The following is an 18,149-nucleotide window of genomic DNA, read 5'->3' as shown; positions in this document are numbered from 1 at the left end:
TTCCGTGCCTCCCAACTCGCCAATTAACCACGAAGATTTAGAAACGGAAGAGAATACTCCGGGGCGAACACCATCGCCGTCGCGTCCGAGATCGACCTCGCCCCCTCAACCTGAGCCGGAGCTGTTCCGCCCCACTACTCCCTCCTATACTCCGGACGTTTCTTTGAACTCGTCCGGACCTTCTCCTGGAGTTGCTCCTCAGGCATGCTCTTCTCCCGTCCGGTCACCGACTCCTTACCCTGGGGAACCCGAGGAGGTCGACTCTTTTGCTGAAGATGAGACCATCTCTTGGCATGAGCCTGACAGCTCGGAACGTTCCCCTTCCCCCGTCCCGAGCGTAGAGTTCGTGGAGGAGCAAGAGGAACAGAGAGAGGTCGTAGATCCTCTCCTCGAACTCCTCCGGAGCACCTGCACTCCGTGGACGGATCCCGTCCCCGAAAGGGCCTATACAATAGGCCCTGATTCCTTTGATCCCGAGGAGATCAGGAGGGAAGCCAGGAGGGCGACTCCTGACCATAATATCCTCATTTACTATCCCGGAATAGAACATCCCTTCCTGGCTCCGATCAGGTTGATCGACAGGGTATTCCCGAGGTCGACGGCCCGGATAACAGCACTCATAGAAATTAATCTAGAATAATGTTCACCAATCGTTATTATTATTGTTAGCTTTTTTTTATTATTTAATTCGTAATTCATTTTCTTTCATTCTTTTTTTTATTTTTTTAAAAATGTTTAAATTATATCTTTTATTAAGCCCTCTTCCTCTCTCTTTTTACCTCATAATCTCTTTAAATTCATTTAACCTATTTTTCTATTCAAATTTTGTATTCTAATTAAGATTAAAATTACGCATTTCATAATTGGAATTTCTGAATCAGTTATTTATTTTAACCCTGGTACCCTTGTTGCGAAAACCACCTCTGGTTCTATCCCAGGGAATAAGAATTAAATTTCTTTCCCTAAAAAGAACAAATATTACGCACTAGTTCCTCCACTCAACCGACTCGAACCCATTCCTAGTGCGTTTACGCGTGGCCCTTTAAATACGCGCCACGCAAGGATCGGCTGTTACGTCGCTCTCCAAGCCATTTCCTCCTCTTTACCTACTCTTGTGCCTTTTTCCTAAGCATCCGAGTAACGGTGAATGAACCCATTTAAAATTTCCTACCTCTGACGTAACACCACAAATAGTCAATATGTTGTGAAAATCGTTGTAATAAGAATATTTTTGGAATATGTTGTAGTTGTTCAGCGGTTAAATCACAAATATTACAATCGTCCGACAGCAACAAAAACATAGTGAATACTGAGCGTTTAATTTTTATGCACACAACTATAAATATATCAGCATGGATGATATTGATCTCATTTAGAAGGTAGAATGCGGTTCATACAGCAAGCGCCACCAATCAAGGTGGTGAATTTCGATGACAAGTTATTATCCGAGTGTGTGTTACATAGACATGGAAACATGTTACCGAGTTCTATTCGCGCTATCATTTGTGGTCCATCAAATTGCGACAAAACTAATGTATTAATAAGTCTGTTTGAAAGTCCGCATGGTATACGATTTGAAAACGTATATGTATACTCGAAATCGTTGCAACAACCAAAATATCAGTATTTGAAAAAGATATTGGCACCAATAGAAGAAATTAATTATTTCACATTTTCAAATAATATTGATGTTGTTCCACCGAGCGAAGCACTTCCGAATTCTATATTTATTTTTGATGACATAGCATGTGATAAGCAGGATGCGGCAAGAGAATACTTTGCAATGGGGCGACACGTGAACGTTGACAGTTTTTATCTTTGTCAAACGTATGCGAAAATACCGAAGCATCTTATACGTGACAATACGAATTTTTTAATTCTATTTAAACAGGATGTTACAAATATGAAACATATATATAATGATCATGTTAACACTGATATGTCATTCGAAGATTTTGATAAATTGTGTCGAATATGTTGGCAACAAAAGTATGGATTTGTGGTGATTGATAAGGACAGTGCTATTTCAAACGGTCGCTATAGAAAGGGATTTAACGACTTCGTGGTATCATAATGTGATCAGTCGTTGTCGATACACCGATTGATAACTGTCAAGCTCAATTTGAATAACAACAGTGAACTTAAAAATCGAGAGATAATTGCGAAGAAAATTGCTCAAACGAGCGATTCGATTCGCAAAAAGTATCATGCCATGAAGACGGGAAAAATGGAAGAAGATATCGCGTTGGAGCGACATTTTAAACCCATCGTTGAGCCTCTTAAACAGATTGTAGAAAACACAGTTGGAAACAACGAAGTTGAATCAGCCATATCAAAGAACGAATCGTATTTTCCGGAAAAAAAAGATGTGTTAACACCAAAACAAAAACGATTAATTACAGCATCTCCAATATCATTTCCTGAAGAAAAAGAAGAAAGTAGATCGACACCAAAACGGAATCGATTAATAAATACATCGCTGATATCTTTATTGGGAGAAGAAGATGAAAGTAGATTGACACCAAAACGAAAACGATCAAATGCAACGTCACCGATAACAGCATCGACTCCAATTAAATCAGCGTTAAAACGATCACACACCATACCGTTCACATTAAACGAGACGCCTAAGTTTGCGCAACAACGAAATTTTTCATCAAGGGAACGTTCACACTCACATTCCATTGAAGACGTTTTCGATACCGCAGATGAACCGTTGGTAACATCTATTCGACAAAAGTTGCAAACATCAGAAGGTTGGAAGACTCTTCAAACTCATTATGGACCGTTGGGGCAAAAGTATCTAGGCGCTGTTTTGAGCGGAAAAAAATCTATTAACATCGATAGCGTTTACGGAGTTTATTTCAACGACAATGGAACGATGATTGGCAACAAGCGTGTTGATTTAGATAAAAATGATAATATATTGATAGATGGTAAAAAGTATCCTGGAACAGTGGGACTTTACGAATTGATTTTTATGAGATTTCCCGATGAGAGCAGTTATACTGATACCGATAAAGAAAATTATAAAAGTATACTCATGGCAACGAATGCACATAAACGTGACTACAATTCTCAAAATCAAGTAAAGAGTAACAAAGGTCACAAATATAAGAATATAATCGCTCCTGTGCTGAGTAAAAAAATTGGACAAGGTATACCATACGCTGTAACATTAAACAATAATAAAATCGATTATGTTCATTGGGATGATCCAAACGAGCTCGTAGATCGTCTTCGATTGCTCGAAGCCTCACGCTATGCAGGTCATAACGCTCACGACAATGAGATTTTATCAATTATTGAGGAACTTCGCGAAGTGGGGCTTATTATAAATTGAAGTATGCATACACAATTAAATCATTTGATATCGAAATGCCGATTAACAAGTTTGGAACATTGCTTAAAGATGGTGGAGGAAGTAATACTAATCAACATTATCGATATAATGCGTTAGTTAGAAATTACGTGCGTGATAACGCTCTTTGTGTAACATCCACCGATTACGACGCGCGATCACACAAAATTAAGCATGTAGCTGAACCTTTGGACGATGATGATGCTGTCAACAAACAATATGTTCAACAAAATTTACAGATTTTAAAGAATGAAATTGTGGAACTTAATAATAATGTTCAACAGAATGTACTGAATTTAAAAGATCAACTAAATGAATTGAATAAGAAAATGGAAATACTACAGAGTAGTCTACAGGTTGTGGTAAACACGCTTCGCAATAAATTTATTCGCGGTGAACAGAATTAAACAGCTGCCGTTGCCGTTTGCTGTTCCCGTTGCCGTTGCCGTTGCCGTTGCCGTTGCCGTTGCCGTTTTCTATTGTTAATACCGTTTTTGTTATCGTTTTTGGTGTTGCTATTGTTCATATTTATGAAAAAAATTTTTTTAATAGTGCGGTAAATCTCATAGTTTTAAAAAATGTCAAAGAAAATAAGCTCAGAAAAACTACAATTGGTAAACGAATTGCATACACCGGCGAGAAGAAATTTTTCTCGAAGGCGTGTCATAGTGCGTGGGTATGATGACTTGTGGCAAGCTGATGTAGTCGAGATGCGCCCATACACACGTGTCAACCAAGGTTACCACTACATATTCACCGTTATCGATGTGCTGAGCAAGCATGCATGGGCTGTACCATTAAAGACAAAAAGCGGTATCGAAGTTGCAACAGCGATTGCAAAGATCTTTCGCAATAATAAAAAATGTCCGAATAATCTTCAAATTGGTAAAGGAAAAGAATTTTACAACGCAAACGTACAAAAACTCTTAAAAAAACATAATATTAACCATTATTCTACATACACTGTAATGAAAGCGTCAGTTGTCGAACGATTTAATCAAACGCTTAAAAACGCTATGTGGAAAATGTTTACACTCAATGGAAATTATAAATGGCTTGATTCACTGCAGCAACTTGTTTTGGATTATAATATGCGAAAACATCGAACTATTGGTATGCGACCTGTCGATGTTACCCCTGCAAACGCAGGCAAACTCTTGGCAACGGTCTACAGCCGCATAAAGATTGCTGCTCCAGCACGGTTTAAAACTGGTGATTCAGTACGTGTTAGCAAATTCAAAACAATATTTGAAAAAGACTATACACCAAATTGGACTACGGAAGTATTTACAATCGTCAAAGTGCAAAAAACTAATCCTGTGACATACTTGTTGGAGGATTCTTGTGGAAAACCTATCGCTGGAGGATTCTATGAACAGGAATTGCTTCACGTAAATAATCCTGATGTATATCTTGTTGAAAAAGTGTTACGAAAACAAGGAAATAATGTTTATGTAAAGTGGCTGGGATTTAATAATTTGCATAACTCATAGATATGCAAGAATAACGTTTTATAAGAATTTTCTATAATTAAAAAAATTTTTTTATTTACAATATATAATGTATAATGTATAATGTATAATGTATAATGTATAATATATATAAAATTTTTTACAACGGTATTTTATAATGCCCCCATGGTAATGTTTCAATAGAATCCTGTATAATATATCGTTTATCATCATATGGACTTAAAGCAGTTTTTTCCTCACGTATAGTATACACTTCGTGCAGCTTAAATCTTATACATGTTTGCTGACGCGTAATTTCTATTTCCTCCTTCAAGCATCGTGTGTAATCATTAAACGTTATCTTCTTGGCGACAACATTACTCTTAACACCTTTAATCTTTTTTGTATCTTTTTTACCATCTACTCGTAATGCATACATTTTTGCTTGAAGTCCAATAAATTCAGTCATAATCGCTCCATTGTTTTCATCTTTCATCAAACCTGGTACTTTTTTATTGACTTGTGGAATACCATACACATTGTCACAAGCGTAATCACTTGTATCAAATCTATTAATATCACCTTTCATAATCTCATAAACTTCGCACTCTATATGATATATAAGACTGTCTGTGTCAGTATACATAATTTTACATTTATTTTGATAAAGAGGTTGCATGTACTCATGATGAAATTCATATAAACATGTTTTAGATATGTCCAGAATGCACATTCCAACATAGATCGGTTTATTAAATTTCACTTCAAGTTTACGCATTTCAATCGCTACCAGATTTTCGGCGAAAATGCTACGACTATGAAAATTCGGTTTCGAGATCAATGCCTCAGCACCAAATCTGCCCTCCCAATGTGTTACGAGCCTTACATCAACATGATTACGCACGTTCTCCATAGTTTTTCCAAATACTGCATTATTCATTAATTTTTACAAGTTTTTTTCAAAATTATTTTTTGCAAACGTTCTAAATTTGGTATTAAGTTCTATATAAACACGTAGCCATGGGGATTGTTTAAATTGTAATATGCGATGTATTTTTGTAAGATGCAGTCCATGATTAATACATTGCTGTAAATTGCGATAATGAATGATGTAACGCTTCTTATCATATAAGGTTGCGAGAAGCTTGTCCTGCCGCTTACCGGGTGGCTTATCGCGCGTTGGACAGAATAACAGATCGGCATGCGCATCATGTAAACGTTGTGAATACTCTAAATCAACCTCGAAAATATAACCATTGGGGGAGTCTAGTGGCACACTCATCACATCAAAATTAGAAACATTGTCAACCCATTGAAAATCGGCATATGGTAGCGGTTGACACATCGCCCATCCATACAAATTATTAACATCAAAATACATTAAATATGTTGATGATTTTGATGAATCATATGACTGCATATATTTATTACTGGCACGTGCATATCTGCTTGAGCATGGACTTAAACCGCCGCGTATACCACGTTCAATAAACATAACCATATCAATGTCAGTAAGAAGTTCAAATTTTACACCCGTGTGTTTTAACATCGCGTCCCACGTAAAACCTGGTAAGGTGTAATAATATGCGGGATCAAGTTTGTAACTCACTATACAGCTGTCTCTAAAGTTTTCAAATATGTCAGCTAATAACAAGACATCAGTTTTTAAATACAGATCACTGTATTCTCCGAGCGTTTGAATTGAGAATCGTTGCCAGATATCTATAGCGTGTGCATAATCATTTTCGGATACTGTATCATCAGTCAATGAGCTGTAAAATGATTCACATGGAGGCAAACATACATCTTCCAATTTTTTAATACTGTCAACATATTCATATGGAAAGACTCCTTTACGTGTTAATAAATCAAAATTTTCATTAGTTAGATTAGAAAATTCATATCGCAACACTCGCAATTTATCTTTACTTAGAAATGATGCTAACTTCTCAAGACTCGTATTTAGAAATTTAAATGAATCAATAAACCTTAATTTTATACAATTATTTCTATTATCAGTGGTGCTTTTAACATTTTTTGTAAATGATATATATTTTTCTTTCGTTATGGGAAGCAGTTCTATAGTTCCTTCATAGGCAGTTGCAATTTCTTTGATAATAAAATGTGCATCGTAACCCGATAAATTATGAAAAACTATGGGAATACAATTCGAATCCATATAATTTATATTACAATTTGAATGTGCTGGTCCTTTATATCGACCGGTTAAGTGACAGTGATCGCGGACTCATATGTCATCTGATACAAATGGTTTTTCACATATGTGACAATGTGTAGCTTTGTTAAAATTTTCCAACTCGTCTCGTGTAAAATCAGCCATGGGTACATTAGCTGATAAAATTGTTTTTACATTATGCGCTAAATTTTTAAGTTCCTCGGCGAACCATGCGACACAGTTATTACCGCGATGAAACCGATACATTGATAGCGACTTGTTGTATGAACAGCATACATAATACCCTATGCTAAAAACCTTATGATGTTGGTGTGCACATGTAGATGTGGTAGAGTCAGCATTCGTTTTTTCTAGGGTACATTCCAAATCGGCATATACCACAAATGGAACTCGTTCCTTTCTAGTATAGTTGTCAAAACTTAACCATTTTTTTTCATCACATGGTAATATAATTGCGCACTCATTAATTTTTCCACAATCTACGCTGTGTACCATTAATCTTTCACTTGAACTAAAGTAATGTAAGCATCTGGAATAAAGAATATAAATGCATTAAAAATTTTTTATTGTATAAAAGAAAAAAACATTTTTACTTACATTTTATACTTACCGATCACAAAAATATTTCTTACTCTTTGTTTTACTAAGCTGTGAACTTATAAGACGTGATAAATTTTTTATCAATGAAAAATGTCCAACATCATTATCTCGCTGTGTGTACAACAAATGAATGTGTCTCTCTCGTACTTTATCTGTGAGTTGTATTGGTAGAATTTTTTTCTTCTCAATCGTATATATGTTGATGGAAATATTATTAAGATTTTCAAATTTTTTAACATGTTTCATAGTTATTGGAAACTCAATACCTTCAAGATTTAACACTGTTGCATAATGTGGATATGATATTATTCGATCCACATGTTTCTCGGCTGGGTATAGAGCGGCTACCACTGACCATGCGAAACATGCATTGTCAGCAGATTGTATATTTATCACAGCTCTTTTCATTTTAATTTCCTGTGGTAATATCACATGGCACCCAGCATGTAATGGATTGTGTTTATTTACATTTATCATCAAATTATGTATACGCGACAGTGCCCACCCGCTGTCACGTTCTTAAAATTCATCCAAGGATGTGAGAATAGGCTCGATAATGCGTGACTCGTACCACTCTTGTAGATCACTTGAACGAAAGAGTTCACAGTTTTTTGTGCACACACTTTTATTTGCAGTTTTATTGTTAGCTACAAATTCACCATTAAATACAACATTAATTTTTATATTGTTATGTTTATGCATAACATTTTGCACATGTTTTAATACAATGTCTTGCGCATCTTCCAGAAATTTGCGAGGCTCGATATAGTTTGAATTAATTACCACACCAGTTAATATGCGGCTTTCAAAAGCTGTGTCAATTTCACTCCATCAAAGTCCTTTATTTTTTGTATTATGTCCAGCACCCACATGAATGAAACGTTGTTTTGTTAAATCTCTTAAACTTTCGATACGTGCAATACATGCAACTAGTGATTGCTTCGCACCGATTGATAATCTTGTACGTTTATTTCGCCCCTGGTCCTCCAATAATTCGATATATTCTTCACATTGCTGATTCCATGCATTAAATTCTTCTAAAGTCAATCGATCTGCTTGCGCTGTCAACTGTTGTTCTCGTCGATCCATTTTATTCTCGAGATTTCAATATGTTAAATGATAAAATGTGATGTATGCTCCACAGTTTTATATGTGGTATATGACAAACTGCTACGTTTACATTTTTAAGTAAGTTCAATGAATTCATAGCGATTATGTCAGCATTTTAAGTATTAACCTTCATAACGATGGAGAACAGATGAAACACTGGAAGCCGCCTGATAATTTTATATTTTTTTAATGTTAGCAGTTTTGCACGTGCATATTGTAATAAGTGACATACATGTGGCGTCTACAAATTTTTGCTTAGTATTTTTTTCAGCACATGTGTATAGCGGCGCCTACAAATTTGCGCTTCTGATGCAATCTTCATAACATTATTACCTATATAAAATCATTGTTTTTTTCATTTAAAACTAAACGCTTGTAATCCACACCATTGCCTGAAATAACTGGCACGTGTGACGTCTACAAATCTTGCAAATCTTGCATTTCCAATGCAGTGCGATGCAGTAGCACGTGTGGTGTCCGCAAATCTTGCAATCTTTATATGATATTATTTTTATTACATTTTAATAGCGGCGCCTACAAATTTGCGCTTCTGATGCAATCTTCATAACATTATCGCCTATATAAAATCACTGTTTTTTTTCATTTAAGACTAAACGCTTGTAATCCACACCATTGCCTGAGATAACTGGCTCGTACGGCGTCTGCAAATCTTGCATTTCCAATGCAGTGCAATGCAGTAGCACGTGTGGTGTCCGCAAATCTTGCAATCTTTATATGATATTATTTTTATTACATTTTAATAGCGGCGCCTACAAATTTGCGCTTCTGATGCAATCTTCATAACATTATCGCCTATATAAAATCACTATTTTTTCATTTAAGACTAAACGCTGTAACACGGTAATTTCGGGTCCGGAAAGCTCGTCGGAAGCCAGAGTGCGAGTGGAAAGAAACCGAGACTTGGTTAATCGTAAAATAAAAGATTTATTAATAAGAAATAATATAGAGTCAAAATAATACACTTAATCTAAGAATAATTGAAACAAAGGAATAAACAAATGAAATGAACTAAAGATGAGTTGAACAAAACGGCCATCCGCCGTGAGCTGGATTCCAGGGGAACGCTAGTGCGGGTCGCTTTGGGATGTATTCTAGGTAACAGGCTGTATCGGTTATTCAGGCTTCCGCGGTTGCGAGTTGGCGACGCGGTTTACAGGACGGGCAGCTCGGGCCGTATCGATCGTACAGGCTTCGCGTTCGCGAGTCGGCGGCGCGGATCACAAGCCAGGCCACTCGGGCCGTATCGGGCGTACAGGCTTCGCGGTCGCGAGTCGGCGGTGCGGTTTACAAGCCAGGCCGCTCGGGCCGTGTCGGTTGTACAGGTTCCGCGGTCGCGAGTCGGCGGCGCGGACTACAAGCCAGGCCGTCTGAGCCGTGTCGGTCGTACAGGCTTCGCGTTCGCGAGTCGGCGGCGCGGACTACAAGCCAGGCCGTCTGGGCCGTGTCGGTCGTACAGGCTTCGCGTTCGCGAGTCGGCGGCACCGCGACTTAATTTGCCTATGAGACGGAACGCCAGGGCCGTGTCGGCGAGAGGGAGAGAGAGCCAGGAGCGCCCGGTCGAAGGAAGGCTCGGGAGCGCCCGAGTCTCGGAGATGTCGGTGTCGAGGACGGCCGGGAGCGCCCGGTCGAAGGAAGGCTCGGGAGCGCCCAAGTCGTGTAGAGCGAAGTCGGTTTCGGAGGCCGGGTGAGCCCGGTCGAGAAAGACTTGGGAGCGCCCAAGTCCTGGAGGATCGGATGCTGGGGTGCTCCCCAGCGCGGAAAAGGTGCCTCGTCTGCGCTCGAGGCGGCTTATATACCCGTGGGCCCGGGAGTGGGGGCCCCCACTCCCGAGCGGTCGGGTGGCGGTGCGCGGTGTGGGCGGTTGGGCGGCCCATGTTCCCTGTTGCGTAGCTCCGCGCTACTCGCCGCGGGCGGCTGGTCGGCCCGCGCGTAATTTAACTATGTTCGGGACCGCGCGATTGTTTCGGGCGAACGGTGGTGGTCGCGGCGCGGGGTCTAAAGTACGTGGCCGCAGGCCACAACGCTTGTAATCCACATCATTGCCTGAGATAACTGGCACGTGCGGCGTCTGCAAATCTTGCATTTCCAATGCAATGCAGTAGCACGTGAGGTGCCTGCAAATCTTGCATTTCTGATGCAATCTTTGTAACACGGTAATTTCCGGTCCGGAGAGCTCGTCGGAAGCCAGGGTACGAGTATAAAGAAAACCGAGACTTGGGTTAGTCGAAAAATAAAGAATTTATTAATAAAAGTAAGAAAGAATATTTAGTCGAAATAATACACTTAATCTAACAAAGGAAGATATATACAGAAATAAACTCAAGAATAAATTGTCACGAAAAACGGCTATCTGCCGTGAGCTGGATTCCCAGGGAACGCTAGTGCGGGTCGCTTCGGGACTTATCCTAGGTAACAGGCCGTGTCGGTTATACAGGTCTTCGCGGGTTACAGGACGGGCCGCTCGGGCCGTGTCGGACGCACGGGCTTCGCGTCCACGAGTCGGCGGCGCGGATTACAAACCAGGCCGTGAGGGCCGTGTCGGGCGCACAGGCTTCGCGTTCGCGAGTCGACGGCGCGGATTACAAGCCAGGCCGTGAGGGCCGTGTCGGACGCACAGGTTTCGCGTTCGCGAGTCGGCGGCGCGGATTACAAACCAGGCCGTGAGGGCCGTGTCGGACGCACAGGTTTCGCGTTCGCGAGTCGGCGGCGCGGATTACAAACCAGGCCGTGAGGGCCGTGTCGGACGCACAGGTTTCGCGTTCGCGAGTCGGCGGCGCGGATTACAAGCCAGGCTGTGAGGGCCGTGTCGGACGCACAGGTTTCGCGTTCGCGAGTCGGCGGCGCCGCGACTTATTTAATCGTGCGTCAGAACGCCAGGGCCGTGTTGGCGCGAAGAAGCGAGAGAGAGAGAGTCGGGAGCGCCCGAGTCTTGGAGAGGCCGGTGTCGAGGATGGCCGGGAGCGCCCGGTCAAAGGAAGGCTCGGGAGCGCCCGAGTCTAGGAGATGTCGGTGTCGAGAACGGCCGGGAGCGCCCGGTCGAAGGAAGGCTCGGGAGCGCCCGAGTCTCGGAGATGTCGGTGTCGAGGACGGCCGGGAGCGCCCGGTCGAAGGAAGGCTCGGGAGCGCCCGAGTCTCGGAGTTGTCGGTGTCGAGGATGGCCGGGAGCGCCCGGTCGGAGGAAGGCTCGGGAGCGCCCGAGTCTCGGAGATGTCGGTGTCGAGGACGGCCGGGAGCGCCCGGTCGGAGGAAGGCTCGGGAGCGCCCGAGTCTCGGAGATGTCGGTGTCGAGGATGGCCGGGAGCGCCCGGTCGGAGGAAGGCTCGGGAGGGCCCGAGTCTCTTAGATGGCGGAGTCGAGGGTGGCCGGGAGCGCCCGGTCGAAGGAAGGCTCGGGAGCGCCCGAGTCGTCAAGAGCGAAGTCGGTTTCGGAAGCCGGGTGAGCTCGGTCGAGGAAGTCCTGGGAGCGCCCAAGACCTGGAGGATCGGATGCTGGGGTACTCCCCAGCGTGGAACAAGGTGCCTCGTCTGCGCTCGAGGCAGCTTATATACCCGTGGGCCCGGGAGTGGGGGCCCCCACTCCCGAACGGTCGGGTGGCAGTGCGCGGTGTGGGCGGTTGGGCGGCCCATGTTGTTCGTTGCGAAGGGTCCGCGCTACTCGCCGCGGGCGGCTGGTCGGCCCGTGCTTAATTTAATTTAATTGTGGACGGGACCGCGCGATTAATTCGGGCGAACGGTGGTGGTCGCGGCGCGGGGTCTGAAGTTATACCTGTTCGTGGCCTCAGGCCACATCACCCCCTTCTTATTCTGATGCGTCCTCCGGGAGCTTTTGGAGTAGTGATAGACGGCCGTCCGGGGCGAAACGTAGCAGCCATCTCCCAGTCGAGGTTTGGGCTCGCCATTTCCTGTTCTGGCGGATGGCGGACATCAGCATCGATGTGTACTCTCCGTCCGGTAGCTGGATGGGTACTGCGAGCAGGACGCCTGGCCTTGCTGCCCAGCCCTTCTCGCGTACATATGCCGGCGGAGTTGGTGGAGGGGCCGCCGGTGGTGCTGTGGGCTGTAGTAGCCCTATCGCGAATGGAGGCAGTGGCATGGCGAGCACCGCGGACGTTCCCGTTGACGTAGGTCCGGTTGTTTTGCTGAACGTCGGCGAAACCGATGTTGCTGGCATCTCCCTCGGGTCCGCTGGTAGTACCGCCGGTGCTGGTGTTGGCGGTACGGAGGTGACGGTTGGTTCGGCCGGCCGCGTCCCGTGCTCAACGGTCCTGCTGCTGGTTCCAGGTCTCGTGGCCGGGCAAGATGGCCGCGGTTGGTCCCTGGCAGCCGTGATGTTTTCTATCCCGGCTATGTCCACGACCTCGGATCTTGGTGGTCGGATTGTTCTTATCTCTCGTATCGTTGGTCCGGCTGGTGGTGGTGGACCGCGAGATCTTATCGTCAGAACCTTCGTCGGTGCCGGTGGTGCCTTCGGAAGCCGCTCCCGCTGTCGGCTCGCCATGGCCCTCGCCTCGCCACGTGGTGGCTCGGTCGCCATTTTCCTTCCTTGGCCGCTGCTTGCGTTAAGTCGGCCCGGCATGGCAGCCGCCTTGGTAGCATCGGCTGGCTGCGTTCCTGGCTTTGGCGTCTTTTTACTCGATCCGGGGCCCTTTCCTGGCTGCCCGGTGGCCGGAACGTTGACAGCTGTCTTGGCGGCCGGGACCTCGGTTGGTCGGAACGGTCCTTGAGCCCTCCGGGATGTTTTTGGAAGTGCTGGTGGAGGTTCTTCCAGCCAGCGGGTGCGTCTCTGTTGGCTGCTATCTCCCCGCTGGATACTCGTTCCTACTCGCGGCACCGGGTAGCGTAGGCTCGGATCGACCGGAGGAGGCCAGGTCCCCGGCGGCGGACTGGCCGGCGGCGAGTCGCTTCCTTCGCTAAGACTGCCGAATAACTCGCGTAATTTTTCTCTCTGCGTCATTTTGTCGCTCGATTGCTCGACTGATGGCTGTTCTGGTCGTGCATGCTTTATATATCCTAACTGTGGGGGTCCCTTGGCCGTGGATTGGCCGGGTCGCGGTGGTGGGGGATCCGGCTTTAGGTCCTGAATGTGAATTCGGCGCTGCCAGCGCCCTCGGCTATCACGGAGGTCCACAATAACTGGCGAGTGGAATTTGGCCACTGTAAACGGGCCCGAATATTTTGGCGCTAATTTCGCGTTGAAGCCTTCGCACTTTCGTGACAGTGGGTGTTCTTTTTTCCACACGGCGTCGTTTATTTGGGGGCGCCAGTCTCGTCGTCGTAGATTGTAGGAGATTTCTTGGCGTTGAAATGCTCGAGCTAGATTAACGCGGACGACTTGAAAAGCCTCTTGCAGCGCGCGCTGAGTTCGGTGCGGTGTCGTTGGCGTGGCATGCCGGCGGTCGTCGGGGTGCATGAGTGCTAACTCGCGTCCGTGGTTCAGGAAGGCGGGTGTAAATCCAGTCGCATCGTGCTGAGCGGTGTTAAATGCGAATTGTATGGGGCCTAACTGTTCGTCCCAGCGTCGGTGATGTCGTTGCGTGTATTGCGCAATCATCGTCTTGATGGTGCGGTTAGTCCGCTCGACCGGATTGCATTGAGGGGTGTAGATGGGCGTCGTGCGATGCTGGATGTGCCAAGACGTCAGCAGCCGTTTTAGTAAGTGAGACTTAAATTGTGTGCCGTTATCCGAAATTACTTGGTCAGGGCACCCATGCCGGTACAAGATTCTTTCTGCTATTGCGGTGGCCACTGCCCCGGCGGTCGCTTTACGTAACGGCTGGAGTTCCACCCATTTTGAGAATCGGTCCTGCATGACCAATAGCCACGTGTGGCCCCTCCGAGAGCGGGGCAAGGGTCCGATCAGATCCATGGTGACTTGTTGCCATGGTGCCGATACTGGTGCCGTGTGTAGTTTCCCGGCTGGCTTCGTAGGTGACACCTTATAGGCGAGGCAATTCTTACATTGTCTTACGAAGCGGGTGATATCGCGAAACATGCCCGGCCAGTAGAACAATCTGGCCATGCGGGCAATGGTTTTGGCGGTGCCAAAATGTCCGGCGCTAACGCCCTCATGATGCCGGGCTATCGTCTGTGGTCGCTCTGGTTTAAGCACGCACTGTTTCCACTGCGTTGCTAGGTCGACCTCCTTAAAATCTAATTCGTGTAGGATGTGACGGAACAGGCGTCCTTCTTGTTCCCTGTAGTCGGGGAAGTTCGCTGGGTTTTCCCGCACTCCGTTGAGGATACGTTGGTACCAGTTGTCGGAGGTTACTGCCTCGGTGCTGGCCACGATCGGCTGTCGGGAGAGTGCGTCGGCCACTTGATTGGCCGCCCCTCGTCGGTAACGTACGTCGAAGTCGAATTGCTGCAGCTCGAACAGCCATCGCCCCAGTCGTCCAGTGGGCTCCTCCAGGCGCTGCAGCCATTTCAATGCCTGGTGGTCGGTGACTACCGTGAAAGAATAACCCTCGACGTATCCACGCATTTTTCGTATACCCCAGACAACCGCCAAGCACTCTAGTTCCGTGGCGCTGTAATTTTTCTCCGCCTTGTTGAGTGTGCGGCTGGCGTACGCAACCACCCGTTCTCCTTCCGTCAAGTGCTGTGTCAATACTGCGCCGAGGCCACTGGTGCTAGCGTCCGTTTGGAGTACAAAGCGGCGAGTGAAGTCCGGGCAGGCCAGTACTGGCGCCGTTGTTAGTGCGGTTTTCAGGCCGGTGAACGCCTTCTCCTCGTCGGGGCCCCAATTCCAACGGGCATGTTTCCTGGTAAGACGTGACAGCGGGGCCGCGATGCTGGAGAAATTTTCGATGAATCGGCGGTACCATGAAGCCATGCCCAGGAACTGTCGTACTTGGCGGAGGGTTGTTGGTGGTGGCCAGTTGGTTACGGCTGACGTTTTTTCCGGGTCGGTGCGTATACCCCGGCGATCAATTATGTGTCCCAGGTACTTTAACTGTGGTCGGCAGAAATAACATTTCTCTGGATTTAGGCGTAGCTTCGCATCACACAGGCGCTCGAAAACTGTCCTTAAGTGGTCTAGATGTTCATCGAACGTACGGCTGAGGATGATAATGTCGTCGAGGTAAACCAGTGCCCACGGCTCAAATTCGGGACCGATCACTGCGTCCAGGAGCCGCTGGAACGTGGCCGGCGCTGAGTGCAGTCCGAACGGCATGACTTTGAACTGCATCAGGCCTCGGCCGGGGACCGTGAACGCAGTGATCGGTCGGCTTTCCGGCTCCAGTGGCACCTGCCAATAGCCGTCCTTCAGGTCCAGCGTAGTTAGGTATCGCGCTCCTCGCAACTTGTCGAGCGTGGCATTAACCTGAGGCAGCGGGTATGCGTCCTTTTCGGTCACTTCGTTGACCTTACGATAGTCGATGCAGAACCGATACCGGCCGTCCTTCTTCTTGACGAGCACAATTGGCGAACTCCATGCCCCGCGGGAGAGTTCGATAATTCCCTCTTGCTCCATTCGGTTGACTTCCTGATTTATTACCTCCTGCATGGCTGGGTTGCGTGGGCGGTATCTCTGTTTAATTGGTTGATCGGTTTTCAGGCGTAACCGGTGAGTAATTTTATCGGTAGGCCCGTGCACATCTCGGAACTTGCCAAGTTCTACCTCGAGAAAATGTTTGAGGCGATCCTCCTCTTCTGGTGTTTGCGTGGCCAACCCGGCCTTGTTCAACCCGCATGCTTGTTTCAGTCGAGTGCTGCCAGGTGGGATCCGCAGGGTTAAACCGATCCGTTCCCAGAGATCTATCCCTATGATCATGGGCGTGCGAGCGTGTGGCATGATTGTAAATTCGTGCTGATACGTCCTCCCTTTATAACAGACTGGAAGTTGCAGACTACCGGCGGTCTCCGTGGTTTCTCCGTCCGCCAGTCTGACCTGCTGTCGATTCGCCTGCCGACGATGGCCCAGGTCTTCGGCCAACCTTGCTACCTCGGCATTGACGCATGACAGTTTGGATCCCGAGTCGAGTAATGCCTCAATCTCGTTGTTCCCGAGCGTGATCGGCAGGTGCGGCCGGGGCCGAAACCTTAACTCTGGCTGGTGCTGGGCCGGTCGGCGTGGTCGATGCCCCCGGCCCGTTGTGCGTTTCCCGTCAACGGGTGGCAATCCCTTGTTAGGACGCCGTCCTTGCCACAACGGGAGCAAAACTTTACGGCGGGGCGTCGGCATTCGGCTCTGGTGTGGCCTCGCTGTTTGCAGCGCCAACAGCACTCTTCTCGGCTATAGGCGACGGCGGCGGCCACTGCCGGTGGTCGACTGGCTTGCTGTTTCTCGGTATGTTCCCTCTCCTGGCGTTTGATATCTTCAAACTCGGCTGCCCGGTTAGTGAGGTCCTCCAAGTTGCTCACGTCTCGAATTCGGATGTATAATTTGTATTCGGGCCTCATATTGCTTGAATGGTTCTCCCGCTCGTTGTATTCGGCCGTGTATTTCTCGCGTGAGCTGGGCTCGATATCGGTGGGGCAGATAATAGTTCCGGAAGCTCTCCTGGAAATCGGTCCAACGTTTCCACTGGTCCTGGTTATTTCGGAACCAGAGCAAGGCATCTCCTTTTAACATCTCGGGTAGCCCTAGCAGCAAAAGGTCCCCCGGGTAGCCGTATGCTCGCTGTAGTTCCTGGATGCGTTCGAGAAATGCGAACGGGTCTCTTCCATCGAAGTGGACGCCCCACTTTCTAATTTGATTGATGACCTTCGCGTGATCGGTCAGGCTGACAGATTCGTCCTCACAAGGGGGACTCGTTTCGGCCCGACTGATGGCGGCACCCTCCATCCGAGCTTCTGGTGCCGGGGCGTGAAATGGTAACAGTTCTTCCACGTGGCTGAATGCTGGGAGCGGTTGGTGCTGCGGTGTGCCAGCCGCGAACGCATCTAGGTGCTTGGAGGCGTGTAGCTCGTCGTCTGGTACCTCCATGAGGATGGCTGGCTGTGGTTTCGGTGGATCGGTTCTATTAAGGGCCATCGAGGGCTTATAGTCGGGGTTGGTTTCTACAAACCTTCGAAGTCGGTGTCGCAATTGACCGCAAGGACCGCTATTGTCAATGTGAATTCGCGCTAATTCTTCGGCTAGATCGTTTTTGGACAGTTTGTAAATCCAGCTCTTCATTCGTGTTAACTCAAGTCTCGGTCTGGTCAGGTCCCTGTTCGGGCGCCATGTAACACGGTAATTTCCGGTCCGGAGAGCTCGTCGGAAGCCAGGGTACGAGTATAAAGAAAACCGAGACTTGGGTTAGTCGAAAAATAAAGAATTTATTAATAAAAGTAAGAAAGAATATTTAGTCGAAATAATACACTTAATCTAACAAAGGAAGATATATACAGAAATAAACTCAAGAATAAATTGTCACGAAAAACGGCTATCTGCCGTGAGCTGGATTCCCAGGGAACGCTAGTGC

The 18,149-nt window shown here is 46.5% G+C and overlaps 2 protein-coding genes and 1 pseudogene across 2 annotated transcripts; 1 reads left to right on the top strand and 2 right to left on the bottom strand.

The window, feature by feature from the left end:
* The first annotated feature begins 1,766 nt into the window (after positions 1-1,766).
* Positions 1,767-4,215, top strand: LOC139105361 (uncharacterized). Its single transcript, XM_070661413.1, has one exon. It carries the CDS (start codon positions 2,213-2,215, stop codon positions 3,341-3,343), a length of 1,131 nt encoding a protein of 376 aa, XP_070517514.1. The 5' UTR covers positions 1,767-2,212; the 3' UTR covers positions 3,344-4,215.
* A 757-nt stretch (positions 4,216-4,972) lies between these two features.
* LOC139105301 (uncharacterized) lies at positions 4,973-7,504 on the bottom strand. Its single transcript, XM_070661315.1, has 3 exons — positions 7,093-7,504; positions 5,896-6,966; positions 4,973-5,739 (listed from the first exon to the last, which is right to left on the bottom strand). Exons 1-3 carry the CDS (start codon positions 7,502-7,504, stop codon positions 4,973-4,975), a joined length of 2,250 nt encoding a protein of 749 aa, XP_070517416.1.
* A 79-nt stretch (positions 7,505-7,583) lies between these two features.
* LOC139105365 (uncharacterized) lies at positions 7,584-9,700 on the bottom strand (annotated as a pseudogene).
* Positions 9,701-18,149: the final 8,449 nt, after the last annotated feature.

This window comes from Cardiocondyla obscurior, linkage group LG09, assembly GCF_019399895.1.
Source record: "Cardiocondyla obscurior isolate alpha-2009 linkage group LG09, Cobs3.1, whole genome shotgun sequence".
Classification (NCBI taxonomy): Eukaryota; Metazoa; Arthropoda; class Insecta; order Hymenoptera; family Formicidae; genus Cardiocondyla; species Cardiocondyla obscurior.
This window is presented reverse-complemented; position numbering and strand designations above follow the sequence as displayed.

Coding starts and splice junctions, on each gene's coding strand:
- LOC139105301 (XM_070661315.1), bottom strand. CDS start 7,504: ATGGTACACAGCGTAGATTGTGGAAAAATTAATGAGTGCGCAATTATA. Junction 6,967..7,092: donor AGCTACACATTGTCACATAT/GTGAAAAACCAT, acceptor GTATTCCCATAG/TTTTTCATAATTTATCGGGT. Junction 5,740..5,895: donor TTATCGCAATTTACAGCAAT/GTATTAATCATG, acceptor TGAATAATGCAG/TATTTGGAAAAACTATGGAG.
- LOC139105361 (XM_070661413.1), top strand. CDS start 2,213: ATGAAGACGGGAAAAATGGAAGAAGATATCGCGTTGGAGCGACATTTT.